We start from the raw sequence: 14,858 nt of genomic DNA on the forward strand, positions 1-14,858 counted from the left end.
AAAACAAAAAGGAGACTTCTATTCTTTCTTTTTCAGTAGTATGTTACACGCGTCTATATAAAGCGCGTGAACCAAACACTCGTTATGTACTCTTCTAAAGCTGGAGCGTGCAATAATAAAACGACCCCACTTCACGCGCAGACCACCCCTTTCACCCTTTCCAGCTCCCCTGTTTCTTCTCCATCCTCTTGCAGCTCAAATGCTGTCATAAGTTCTTCATCTTTCTCTCTCACACACAAACACACACTTGAAATCCCTCTTCTTTTTTGTTCCTTCAAGATCTAACTCTAACTTCAGTTTTCTCTCACTAGATTCTTGTAGTTCACTCGGTTTCTGTATCTACAACGCCTTTGCTGCTGATCTTCGCCGCAGTTTATGGATCTACATTGCGGTATTTGAGCTTGTTTTTTAGTTGATTTTTGCTGTGGGAGATAGTTAATGATGGTGTATTTACGTTTCGTTGAAGGAGTTGAGGGAGAGTTTTGTCGGCGGAAATTACTCCAGGAGCAAAACCCTAGCTTGGAGTCCAGTGTTGCATTGTTAATTCAAGCTTTAATGTTTTGACAATGGTGTTTATGTGTTTGCTTCCAAGATGCCAAGTACTTTGATGCTGTTGTTTGTGTTTCCTCTTCTCACTCTCGGCTCTCCTACAGTTTGTTACGGTAATGAGGCTAAAGTTGATTTGTGTTTTTTTTTAATAAATTGTTTAGGGTTTTATACTTTGCCTCATCCTTAGATGAATTGCATTGATGGAAAATTGCAAAAAATAATTGTTAAATGTGTGTATAGAAAATTATGAACTTGTTGATTGATAATCTCTCAATAGAAATGGCGACTTGTTTGTTTTCATAGAATTATATGTCCTTATTGCACGTTTTGCGGGAACCTGCTTATTACGGAAATCGTATATTCTCTTCCGAAACCCCTTTTCCTTAAACAAGAATAAGGCTGCAGTTTGATGTCAACCTAATGGCTAGAATGCAAAATTGGTATCTATTGCATTTGTAATTTACTAATATCATAACCGTAGGCTGTGATACTTGACTTGTTATGAGGACTTATGTAGTTAGCAACTGATTCCAGTGGTCTGAAATTTAATATCAATTTTGAATTGCAACAGAAACCCTTTTGACTTTCAGAGTCAAAGTGCAGCTTCTTGGAACAGGAATATTAATTTTTTTAATGGTCAAATACCACTATAGGGTGATCAGTGTTGTCAATTGAATATAGAGCATCGTCTTAACCCACTGATTGTATATTAACATCACTATTGCCATGTGATATTATTGTACCCGTCTTTTATTCTTGGAGAGTTGGATTACTGAAAGTAATTTGGAGGTTCTTAAGAATGTACTTTTTATGTAGGGATGTTGATGTTGAAGAATTGCTTTTGATTTGGGATAGTGAAAAAAATCACTTTGAGAATGTTTAATTTTTGATGTCCCAAAAGGTTGTTATATGCAAACCATGCTCTCAAATTTATGTGTGCTTGCTGCCATATCCTTTTTTACACAGCATGATAGCAATATCCAGAATCCAGCGAGTATGTTAATTTGGTATGGCGACGAAATTTTGTTACCTTAGAAATCCAAAGTAATTTACTATGCATAAAATGTTGGCATGCATATAACTAAAAGAAAAGTGCACCATGCATCTGTGGAATGCATGGTGATATACCACAATAGTTAATGTATGTGTGCGTTTTTGCTTCTTTGTTGTGTGCACATATTACACAAACTAGGAAAGGAAAATCAAAAGGGCTTGAACTTCTAACCTCATAAAGTCATATAATCTTTTACCGGAGCCGGGTAGCTCTCTAAAATACCAAAAGAGTCAACTTTGATCCAGGTCCCAATGAAACTACCCTGTTTGATTCAAGGTCTCTCTCTTCGAGTTTTTTCACTTCTGGATATTATGCAACTTTTGCTGCTACAGAGTACAGACTCATGCTAACGGGAAATTTGAAGTCTTAACTTTTCCCACACTAGCCTGAAGAAGTTGCATTGTAATAGCAATCATCAATCGCTTCTCTTCCATTTTATATACGTAAAACCAATTTACAATGATGTCCCTTCATATGTTGAAACCATTTATGGGCATATCGTGGTTGCTATAATAAAACTAGTGTTGAATATTATTATTGTTTACTAATCCATTATGTGTTGAAAACATAAAAGGAAAGTTTTGATGTATTTCCACTCTGCGCACTCCTTTCCACGTATGATTCAGGCTTCAGAAGTGTTATGGTGAAGATTTATAAAGGAAAACCAGTCTGCTAATCATGTCAAGGCTCTTACCTTTCACGTTTTAACAGATCTCGTAGATTTTCATAAAACCAGATCCACCTCCAGCCAGCTTTTTCTGGTTGCTACTTATCTAATATTCTTGCACTAACTATTAGTTAAAACAGGTTGTATAAACAAGAGTCAAAATTAGTTCCTGTAAATTAATACTTCCTTTCTGATGAAGAATGCAAAAAGCTGTCTATTACGGATTCCTGTTAACTATTTTGAATTATCTACCTGCCTTGATATTGATGAGCAATCTTTGTGAAAGATAAATTTTGATATTTCTTGTAGCTTGACCTTCTTATTCTTGATTTGATCACAAGGATGATGCTTGTATGTTATATCCTCTGACTGCGGAAGTTTGTCTACTTCCTCTCCAGGCATTTCTTTTCTGAATATCAAATTGTCTCCTTCCCTGCTGTCAAGCCAACCTTTGTTAGTGAGGAAAAATGGTTTTGAACATCTCAAAGGTATGGATTTCATGTCTTCTTTGGAGATGGAGATATTAAGATTGCAAGAATGGAACTGTAACCATTGGCTCATTTTTGTATCTATTCCATCTTGTATCAATCTGCTCAACGAATGGACCTCTGATGCTGAATCACCTCTTATTGCAAAGTGAATTACATGCATATATCAAATTATCAATTTATTGGTTGTGTAAATTGGGGAGAACTTTAAGGTGAATGAAGTAAAGTTTGCATTAGATACTTTATGCCAATATTAATTATGGCATACGGAAGAATAGCCAATGATGTGTTGGGTATTTGTTAGCTTTCCATAATGGCTCAAAGGTATAGTTTGTATTTGTGAATGCTTGCTAATTTAAAATCAATTTTTATCCTTTAGGGTAATTACTTACTTATAACATTTACGTAATCCACATGTTGGCTATCTTGTTGAGCAAGGTATTCGAACCCGTATGTGTTGCAAACTGTATGCTTCACTGATTAATATACTGAACTTTTCAGAGCAGTAACGTGCATGTGTAATTAATAATAGTACTTTGTAAAATGTTCACACGAGCGAACATTTTCTTAAAATAAAAAATCAACTAAAATAGCACAAGAGATCAGAATGCAAAATGGAATTGTCATGCTACCAAAGTCAAGTGATATGTGCTCAGCATAAGTGATGGAGCATTTGCAATCTTTTGATGTGAACAAAGTATCTGCCTGCTTGTTTCAATAATGAATCAATTTAAAATCATGTCTTTGTTCTCTTAAAGCRWGGATAATCATTGGACTTGAGGAGTACATGCTACCGTATGTATCTGACACCCTAGTATTCTGATGTACATTTGCATCACCAAAAACTTGCCATTTTTTTATATGTAAATTCAAATAAGATGGATACTCCTTTTTGAGATGGTTGATTAGTGCTTCTGCTCCAAACTTGCTCACAAATATTGAAGCCCTGCTGAATTTGACCTTTTATCTGGGTAGCATTGTAAGGTCAGGCGTGCAACTGAAAGAGTTGGCCTATTTCTATATTTTGATCAATTCAATCATAAAGATTCATAGCTATGCACTTATATTTCTACTTTGTGTTCAAATTTTATTGTTCGTACTGAATATCATCTGATGCTTTATGATTTCGTGCTTGTTATTTTCTGAAAGACGGTTCGTTTTTTTAGCTTTGTTGCATTTTCGTTGACAATGTTTTTTCCCCGTGAAGTTGTTTTCATGAACAAATTTGGTGTTAGGATATATATACCTCTTAGTGGAAAATATCTCTTCTCTTCTGTTTTCAGTGAGGTTAATGTCAATGAGTGCGTCAGTTATTCCATCTATAACATCACATCCACGCGAGCCCTTCATGCAGCCTTCAATCGTGCCTGCTCCTTCTCCAACAATTCAAGGTATTTGCAAGTTGCATGTGCATTATGAGCTATTGTAGTTGAATGCTCTTCTAATCATATAAAACATCCAGGCCCTGTTGCTAGTCCTACTGTCGGCAGCTCTAGGCGACATCGCCATCATTATCGTCATGGGATGATCACTCGTGCAGTTTCTCCATCCCCGTCCCCCATACCAGGTACGAGTATCTATTATTTACCCATCTCGCTGCAACTATTATTTTGCATGTATCATTCATATATCATAATGATAGACTATTGGAGTATAACTATGCATTTCCATACTAAAGGTTAAGAGCAAAAGCCCTTCATCACAAGCACTGAATGTTGCATTTATATATGTTTTGAAGGTTTTATTTTTTAAATTCTACCATTGTTTTCATGTGTCTCTGTGATGTTTTAAAGGATGCTGGATTTATTTTTGATCTCATCCAGTCTTATTTTAGGGTCCAAGCTTTGTACTTTCAAATATTTGGCTGGACAAATGTTTTATTCCCTTAGTTATCATCATGGTTGCCAATTTGTCAAAATTATCAGTATCACTAATCTGTTGAATCTTGAATGAACTCGACTCATAAACTTGTTTCAACTTTTTTAAAAATAATTTGTACATGTATAGATATAAACCAGAAAAGGTAAGCATTCTAGTTATTGATAGACCAATATACTTGTATCACTCAAGAGAATGTTGGGTTGTTTTATTAATCATTAGTTATTGACTTAACTAAATACCCACAAGAAACCTTTCTATCCATGTGGCCACTAATTAGTTTACACACAGTTCCACATAAGGAAACAAAATAAGGTAAAAGTCTAGGGTAAAAGTTATATAATCAAAAGTAAAATCCTATTTGCCTATACAAAGGAGATTCCCTAACACGATGGTGATTAAGTTTCAAACAGAATGCCAATCGACTAGCAGGGACCACATCATTTGCTTCGCGAAATCATATGTTTCTGAAATCACAAGGAATGTAACATGTTAACTAATATCCATTAGTCAATTATGGAAGCCAATTCCTCCTAGTGGATTTACTGTTAACTTCAGTTGAGTTGTATTTGGAAAAACATTACTATTTATACATTATTTACGTGCGATAATTTGTACATCATTAGGGGCGTAGGATTTGATCTATATGTATTAGTCGAACTTTATATTTCAAGCACATTTGTATTTAAATTTTTTCACCAAGGAAATCATTTGAATGGGGAAAAGGAGGAAGCAGTTGGCAATATTTTATCTATAACATCCAAGTATGGAATGTGGCATCAGGAGTTGTGCACAAGGGTATGCATGTGCAAGCAGACAAATCTGTATATGATGATGAACCATGAGAGACGCGTAAACTCTCAGGATTTGGTGTGGGACGGACCGTCTTTCAGGACAATACTGTCAGCTGGAGTGAACTACATCAATGTTGAATTTTCCAACACACACACATATATATATATATGTATATATATGTGTGTGTGTGTGTGTTACTACTACCATTACATTAGTATCAAAATTTTAGGGGGTTGTTGACTCACATTATTAAATCTAATAATCATGGGATAGGATGAACTTGTCAAACTGGGAAACTTAACCAGGATGACTTATGAGTTGGGGTAAAATCTGATTTGAGTCACTTAACCACCAGTGATGGCCAGAGTAAAGAAGTTCTATGGAGCAATCACAATCACCTACAATATGATTAAGCCAATTGCAGATCTAGTTGAATGATTGAACTTAGTAGGGCATAGGAAGCACAAGAGAATGAAAAAGTAACATTAGGAAGGAGGAATTTAATCTAAATAAATTAGCAATCCATCGAGTCTACTTGCAGGAGATATATCACCAATCTGGAAACTGTTTTATGATAAGAGTATGAGACATAATTTATATTCTAAACCAATTATGGACATGGCTAGATGGTAATTCCCAATTACTTTTGGCATACATTTATGGGGCTACATTTGTTCCTGTTGATCATCTTCAATCTTTCCCCTTTAGGAACTTGCTTTTTTAATTTCTATGCATTTCTCACCATCTGAGTTGATCTCTTAATCCTTGCAAGTGGTGCATGCCACAGACAATGGTGTAAACCCAAATAATGACCCATGGTGTGCAGTGCTTGCTGCAGTGTGCACCATTTCCAAATTTGAGATGAAGAAAATATGGAAAACTAAAATATGAAAGTAAATGATATTCAAGCATGATTAAGGGACTTTTTGTTAGCACTTAGCAGCTTAATGAGCAGCCGAGTTTTTCCGGAACCTGCCCATCCCAATTAAAGAACACGCTCCTCCAATCTATGACAAAACCCTTCCAAGAAAAACCTTTCCAATCTATACAGACAGACTAATCCACACAGACAACTTTATCCATGCAAAACCTAATAGAAAACCAACCAAACAGCCCCTAACTAGTATTTTGACGCTAGCAATCACAAACAACTACATGTGCTGCACCCTGCAGTCGACACAGATTGCTTGCTCCCAAGGAAGATTGGTATGGAGCATGTTTAAATTGTTGAAATCAAAACAGAAGAAGTTGGTAACTAAAACACAGTTACATATTTGCATTAGAATTGTTAACTTCTAAAATGGAAGAAGTCACACTAACATTAACATTAATCACGAGTGCTTAGGCAACCAAAAACCTTCTAGAGACTAGAATTAACATAGATCTATTTGGGTGTGAAAACAATATGACAAGGTATCATTGGTGTATTTAGTGGCCACAAGACAGCATTGTCATTGCTAAAAATGCATAAAAAGGCATATGGGATTTTGGAGAAAAATCTCGTTCACCAAAGGGCTTCTGGCCTAGCGGTATTCGGTAACTCAACCTTCCTAGAGGTCAAGGGTTCCAACCTCACCAAAGGTGGGGAGTGTGTGAGTTCCTTTTGCTGTATATAAATATTATTATATACTTCAAATAAGAAAAAATCAAAATAAATCCCATCCTGAAGCAACATGTGCGGACTATAGTCCCAACCTATGCCAGGTCCGAGTTTATGTAGGATGAAAAATTGTTCGGTGACCTGGTATTGTAGCTTATTGCAAGATTCTCAAAGGTTAGTCCCTGAACATCCATGAGCTACAGTCCATCCAATGCCATTGCTGTAAAGCAGTTCTTTCAATATTTATCCATATGAGATTGAGATCTACTGATGAGAGAAAGAGAGATGTATTAATCTCTGAGAAAATGAACTCAGACCAGAAAAGCAATGCCAGCAATTGGATAATGAAAATAAAAATATCAAAAGAATCTATCATTGAAGTAATGGATATTATCAATTGTCATAGACTAGATGCACATTCGTTTCAATGCTTAATGTGAAATCCAAGGCAGAATTTGGAGCAAACAAGACCAAGCAAAAGGAAACAACCATGGCTAAGTGCTTTGTGCCTGCATCAATTGGAAGGCTACATTTTTGTCATGCAACACCATGTAGAAGCCCAAATATGCAACACCCGAGTCACTAAGCACCACTCATCATCACAAAGTTGCTGAACTTCTCAGCCTGGAACTTTGTCCAGCATTGCTACATACTTTCTGTATCTTCCTTGGACATCCTTACCAATTTTTAACTAACTGTCTTTGATTTTTATATCTGACAGGTTGTGACCAAACCTGTTTGGAACCACTCACTTCGACTCCCATTGGGTCACCTTGCGGTTGTGTTTTTCCAATGAAAGTCAGATTGCTTTTACAAGTATCTGTCTACGCTGTATTTCCCGTTGTGAGTGAGCTAGAGATTGAGATTGCAACAGGCACATACCTAACACAGAGTCAAGTGGTCATAACAGGTGCCAGTGCTGATAGTCAAGATCAAGAACGAACTGCAGTTGATATAAATTTGGTTCCACTGGGAGAGAAATTTGATAATATGACGGCTTTACTCACTTATGATAGATTTTGGCGGAAGAAGCTCTCTTTGAATAGAACCCTTTTTGGAGATTATGAGGTGGTATATATTACTTATCCAGGTAAAGCTGCAATCTCTTTTACGGTTCCTGTTGTCATGTTTTAATGTTTTGGTTTAACTTTGTTCTAATTATATAAAATCATCGTCAGGGCTTCCTTCTTCTCCACCATATGGAGATCACCCTGGGAGCGGACCAAGTGGGAGTCCTGGAAATCGACAAAATCCCATCACTGCAACTTTTGTAGAAAAAAGTCAGAAGATGAACCCTAAAACCATTTTCGTAATTACCTTGTCTGCAGTAGTACTCTTGGTTGTTTTCTGTGCAGCAATCTCTGTTTTCTTAAAGTACAGGAAAATTGGTAAATCAAATGCCGTTGGCCCTGTTTTTACTATCCCAACTACCAAGAGACGTGGTAAGTCTATATCTGTTGGATTTCAGTAGAAATCGTTTTTACTTTCTAGTTCCTCTTCCATTATTCTATGTACACTATCTAGTGTTGTACTTTCTGATCAATTTGAACACCGGTTGTTCTTTTTGAATTTTATTATGTTAATCTTTGTTGGGCGAAGTGGCGGATAGACAAGTCGATTTAAACTGCAGTTCTAGTTTGAGTTAGTGTGTCAAATTAGCGTTTTTAGATTTCTATGAATCTCAAGCTTAAAGTTATTTTGTTGTAACTTTTATGAACGTCTAGTTTTTATGATTTTTTTTGCAGGAATTGGAGCAAGGTTGTCAAGTGATCCATCAAACTCCACATTGTCTGTAGGCTCTGGCATGCCTACTTCCATCCTCTCTGTGAAAACGTTCACACTAGCTGAGCTTGACAAGGCCACTGAAAGATTTAGCTCAAGAAAAATCTTGGGTGAAGGAGGTTTCGGATGTGTTTATCATGGGATCATGGAAGATGGAGCTGAAGTTGCTGTGAAATTGCTCAATAGAGATAATAATCAGAACGGAGATCGTGAGTTCATTGCGGAAGTTGAGATGCTAAGCCGGTTGCATCATCGCAACCTTGTTAAATTGATTGGCATATGCATTGAAGGGCGCACACGCTGCTTAGTTTATGAGCTTGTTCCAAATGGCAGTGTTGAGTCTCATTTGCATGGTATGTCAATTATCCCGAAACAATCTATTAATGTAGCCGGCATGCCTTCGATATATGGTTCCGTTTCTACGCTGTTTTTATCTTTTTATTTTGCACCCTTCTCACAAACCCGGGGTCTTCACGGAAACAACTGCTCTACACTATAAGAGCAGAGACCAGGTCTGCATACCCCCCCCCCCCCAAAAAAAAGGAGTAAATTACGTTTTTTGTCCCTGTGGTTTGTTAAAAAAATTATGATTTTCGTTCCTGTGGTTTAGAAATTACGGTTTTTATCCCTATGGTTTGTAATTCATTGCTATTTTCGTTCTTATGATTTACAATTCTTTATTGTTTTGGTCCCTGTGGTTTACCATTCTTTATTGTTTTGGTCCCTTGTACTTACAGGTTGGAATTTGTCCAGGGACAAAAATAGCAATAAATTGCAAACCATAGGGACTAAAATCGCAATTTCTAAACCACATGGACGAAAATGGAAATTATTACCAAACCAGAGGTCGAAAATAGTAATTTACTCAATTAAAAAATGAGCCACCTTCGGGTGTGATATGCTGGGCTAGTTTTGTTTGTTTCTATGTATTTGTTTTCTTTATGAGAATTTTTTTATGCCCAAACCTCAAAATCATATATTCACAAATTCCAACTAGCCTATTGTAGGATGCTCTTAGAAATATACCAATTCACATACAACTCTCAGAAATCAAATGTTGTTTCATTATGGACCAGACAAGTAAAGGATGCTGCAAACGAAAGCATCATCAAATTACTATACTGCCCTTCCATGATAAGGGGGTGTTTGGTGCAAACCTTGTAAAGCACAAAAGTCCTGTCTTGTTGAACTTCAATAAATTTTGAGCTTCTATCCTTCAGGGTGCCATGCATTATTTTCAACTTTTGCTCATCAAATGTTTGTTACTTGGCAAAATGCTGATGTTTATCATGTGGTATTTATGATCCTCTGTGTGTTTTTCTCAAAAATTTTACTTACTTTTTCCCAAAATAAATGCCACAATGAAAAAGGTGCTTATTTTTAGAAAAATATGTAGTTTTTACACTTTTTACTTAACTAGATGACAATTTTACCCTTAATAACAGAAGTAATGAATATCTCCATCTCATAGTTAAGGGTAGAATTGAAAAGTAGGCACTTAGGGGCCATTAATCTAAATGCTTACAGGTAAAAGAACACTCTCACTTACCTTACTCGGTAAGATTCTAATCCATTAAAAAGTAAAAACTTCATATGCAACAATTTATCCGGTAAGCGCTTACTGGGTAAGAGTCGTCACACTCGCTTACTGGGTAAGACTCTCTTCCCTTGCCATCGCTCTTACCGGGTAAGATTCTTGGTCATTGCAATGCCCATCCGGTAAGGTAAAGTGACATGGTAAGTGCTTACCAGGTAAGCTTTTAGTAAACGACCCCCTACTTTTGAAAGTGGATGCTTATTTTGGGACAAACTAAAATAGAAACATGGACACTTATTTTGGGAACGGGGAGTAATAGGAATATCACAAGTTTGAAAACCAATACTTTAAATGTTTTCAACCAGATAGGCCCAAGTCATTTAGTTTTCGCAAGGAGTTTTGCATTCGTCCTGCTTCTGAAATTTGAACAGTGTGGCATATTCTTTCAAATATATAATGGAAGAGGTTGAGAAACTTCGTCAATTATGTGGATTTTGCAGATGTGGATAAGGAGAACGGACCTCTTGACTGGGATGCTCGGTTGAAGATTGCTCTTGGTGCAGCAAGAGGATTGGCTTATCTTCATGAAGATTCTAATCCCCGTGTAATTCATCGTGACTTTAAGGCAAGCAATGTTTTGCTAGAAGACGACTTCACTCCCAAGGTATCAGATTTTGGGTTAGCAAGAGAAGCTACAGAAGGGAGTAGTCATATTTCTACCCGTGTCATGGGAACTTTCGGGTACGTCTTCTTTCAAATATGCTACTGTATTAACTTATTGATACACACTTGGAAATGAGACCTGTGTTTATTTATCAAAATGAAAAGGATAACATATATTAAAATGAGACCTATGTTTATCGGGTAAGTGCTTACCCGCAAATGTTCCACCCTCACTTACCTTATTGAGTAACATGCTTGGTAATCAAAACGAGTTGTTGATAAGTGTCTTTTACCTGGTAAGCAGTCTCCTCCCTCACTTACTGGGTAAGATTCTCAGTTCTTGCTATGCCTTTACCGGATAAGATTGTAGGTCATTGTCATGCTTACCCGTAAGGTAAGTGACACGGTAAGCACTTACCTGGTAAGCATTTTGTAAACGGTTCCTTAGTTTCTATTCAATGCAACGAAGAGATTTTTTTCTCAGTAACAAAGTTTCAAATTTCCAATTTCTTACCCATTTTAACCGGTAGTATGCTGATCTCGTAAGATTTGATGATGTGAACACCCATTTATGAAAGGTTTATGGAAGGGTTATAATGAACTTGACATTCATGTTGTTAAATGTTACAACTTACAAGATTAGCAGGTTATCAGGCAAAATGGTAAAAAGTAGGAAAATTTGAAACTTCGTTACATTAAATAGGGTTTTGAAACTTTATTACATTCAATAGGATATTGTGGAACTTTATTACATTGAGGAAAAAAATTATTTGTTACACTAAATGGGAACTAAAGCAAATTTTAATGCATTTTTCCCAAGTGAAAAAGGGAACTAAATATGGCCCAGTGTAATGCATTTTGCCTAACTGAAAATGGGAATTAAAGCAAATTCCGTGGCCCGATGGGATTAGTCTAGGTGCCTGCAAGCTGGCCCGAACACCCCTAATTACCAGAAAAAGCAGCACCATTTGAGTGACGACCGACCACATTGTGGTGTGATTGTTGATAGTCTTTTACCTCCTTGGAAATTAGGGTCGTGCCTGAGGGTGTTCCAATCTGAGATATGAGAAAGGGCCCCCAAAACCCTAAACCCCAAAAGTTTTGGGGCCCAATTATATGTGTTAAAGGGCTGTTTGGTTAGTTTTCCATCAACACCTGTATGCATAAAGCTGTCTGTGTGGATTAATCTGTCTGTATAGATTTGGAAGGTTTTTGTTTGGAGGATCTTTTAATAGATGTAAGGAGCGTGTTTTTTAATTGGGAGGGGCAAGTTTGGAAAAAAAAACTTGGCTATTTGCATAAAGCTCCCCCTAGAAGCTTACTGAATAAGCCACTCTCTATATCATTAAGTCACAACCAAACAATCATGTACAGTTGATTGAATAAGCTGCGAGTCCCATTAGCCTTTACCAGATTATATAGAAGTTTGGAAAAAAAAACTTGGCTTTTTGCATAAAGCTCCCCCTARAAGCTTACTGAATAAGCCACTCTCTATATCATTAAGTCACAACTAAACAATCATGTACAGTTGATTGAATAAGCTGCGAGTCCCATTAGCCTTTACCAGATTATATATGTTTTAACTTTCAACCCCATTATAATGTTTTAGGCTTTCACTCTTTTAGCCAATTTTGCAATTCCCGATTCCAGGTTTTGCAAAATGTAGAAAAATGATTCTATTTAAGTGTTTAAGTGATTTTCATACATTAAATTGTCATCTTAAGGCATTGTTGTTGTTTTAATTTGTGAGACTCTTAATATAATATATGGTATGAACGTTTATAATTTTGTTTTATTTATTACTCGTCTAGTCGATTTATAGTCTTGGTATAGGTATAACCGGGCCTCCAAAAAGATTTAAACAACCCTCCTGGAAATCTTTAGTTATCTTACAAATCACTTACTGTGTATTTGCAGTTATGTTGCCCCTGAATATGCCATGACTGGGCATCTACTAGTCAAAAGTGACGTTTATAGTTACGGGGTCGTGTTGTTGGAGCTTCTATCCGGACGAAAGCCGGTTGACATGTCACAACCTCCCGGTGAAGAAAACCTCGTGACGTGGGCTCGCCCACTTCTCATGAGCCGAGAAGGCCTGCAGCAGTTGGTGGACCCCACTTTGTCCGGGATGTACGACTTCGATGACATGGCAAAAGTGGCTGCGATAGCTTCCATGTGTGTGCACCCTGAGGTAACCCAAAGACCTTTCATGGGTGAAGTGGTCCAAGCCTTAAAGCTCATATACAACGATAAAGATGAGGTATGTGGGGACAGCACCACTCAACGAGATTCATCGGTGGTAGAGTCGGACTTCAAGGGAGATCACGATCACGCCCCTTCCGACAGCAGTTGGTGGAACGCAGGTGGCGGTGCAACGCCACGCTTGACCTACGGTCAAGCTTCTTCATTCATAACAATGGATTATAGCTCCGGCCCACTTGAAGATTTAGAAAACCGACCGTTTTCAGCTTCGAGCTTTGATGCCGGTCTACCCATCAGTCATGGGAACAGGTCGGGCCCACTAAGGACGGTTCGGAGCAAACCGTTGTTTTACAGATCAAAAGGAAGCATGAGTGAACATGGTGGACTCCTTTTGAAGCCGTTTTGGAGTGAAGCTTCTTTCTAGAAACCGAAAAGAGTGTTCGTTGTTTTTTTTAAGTGTACATAACCGAAACGCCATCGTGGGAAGTGGGTCGATGACCGATAGGGTTTCGGGATTGCTTTCGGGTTGTATGAAATGATGTGAGTTTGATGATATTATATATGGAGAAAAAAGAAGGGAGATTTGTAGTTTTTGACAATCTTGATTTAATTACAATACAATTGTAGGTGTGTTGTCTGTATATGTTGATTTCTGATCAATTTTGTTTCCCTTTGTTTAAAACCCTTTTTTACCATGGTTGATTTTGGTTAAATCTATTTTTACTTTGTCTTGGCTTTTAAATTTTTACTGTTTGAAATCAGTATTGCTAAGGAGTGTATAACAACTCACCTGTCAAATCATTTAGTGCTAAAAATGAATGACGTTTAAGCGCGTAATCAACAACACGCTATCAGGATGCACACAGTTTGTGGCAATACACATTTGGATCAAACGAGAAAATTCCCTTGTACCATGGCTAGCCGGTTTCTCGCAACGTTGCTTGGTTTCCTTGCACCGTGGCTTGGTTTGCCACACGGGGCGCCTGTTCCACACACCATGACTTGAACCGCATTTCCATGGTAGAGGAAAGTTTGATGTTGAGAACCGCATTTCCATTTCCATTACAAACCATGACACACCTAGAACGGGCCATAGGTTTATATTCATCATGAATAATGGATGCGACTCTTTTACAACATTCATGATAAATGTCTTAGATACGTATTGCGTTCTAGATGATTCCCGAATTCATGATAAAAATGGGGTTCTTAACGGAATCTGCTCCTTATATGGTATTATCTAATGTTCCTCTTCGTAGCTTAATTCGAATCTCTTAGCTATAATGTAATATGATAGGTTAGGTTTATGTGAGACTAGTCTGCTTTTGTGAGACCACTTTTTTTACACTTGAAATTTCACAGTAAAACATTGTGAAAGTAAAAAAAACCGAACTTTCACAGGTTCACAGCAAAAACATTGTGAATGTTATTTTCACAGCATTTTGTTGTGAAGTTTCAATTGTAAAAAAGTGATATTATGAGTCTCACGAAAACAAGCTGATCTCACGTAATCCCAAATCGTAATATGATAGTTACAATTTCTTTGAAAATTGATTTTTTTAAATAGACTCTGGAAGTGCGTAATTTGTATTTTATATGAAAAATGTAATGTCGTAAAATGACCAAATGACTAAATAAACAAT

The 14,858-nt window shown here is 37.0% G+C and overlaps 1 protein-coding gene across 1 annotated transcript; it reads left to right on the forward strand.

Annotated features, from left to right (window-relative positions):
* Nucleotides 1-204: 204 nt before the first annotated feature.
* On the forward strand, nt 205-13,814 carry LOC112518076 (receptor-like serine/threonine-protein kinase ALE2). The gene is made up of 9 exons (XM_025125645.1): nt 205-662; nt 2,669-2,758; nt 4,042-4,149; nt 4,221-4,325; nt 7,753-8,121; nt 8,210-8,473; nt 8,777-9,166; nt 10,851-11,091; nt 12,931-13,814. Exons 1-9 carry the CDS (start codon nt 593-595, stop codon nt 13,637-13,639), a joined length of 2,346 nt encoding a protein of 781 aa, XP_024981413.1. The 5' UTR covers nt 205-592; the 3' UTR covers nt 13,640-13,814.
* Nucleotides 13,815-14,858: the final 1,044 nt, after the last annotated feature.

The sequence above is a fragment of the Cynara cardunculus genome (genome assembly GCF_001531365.2).
Source record: "Cynara cardunculus var. scolymus isolate 2C chromosome LG 9, CcrdV1, whole genome shotgun sequence".
Lineage (NCBI taxonomy): Eukaryota > Viridiplantae > Streptophyta > Magnoliopsida > Asterales > Asteraceae > Cynara > Cynara cardunculus.

Bases quoted from the DNA above. Each gene is read 5' to 3' on its own strand.
- LOC112518076 (XM_025125645.1), top strand. From the start codon at position 593: ATGCCAAGTACTTTGATGCTGTTGTTTGTGTTTCCTCTTCTCACTCTC. The intron at 8,474-8,776 runs GTAAGTCTATAT...TTTTTTTTGCAG, and splicing joins CCCAACTACCAAGAGACGTG to GAATTGGAGCAAGGTTGTCA. The intron at 11,092-12,930 runs GTACGTCTTCTT...GTGTATTTGCAG, and splicing joins CGTGTCATGGGAACTTTCGG to TTATGTTGCCCCTGAATATG.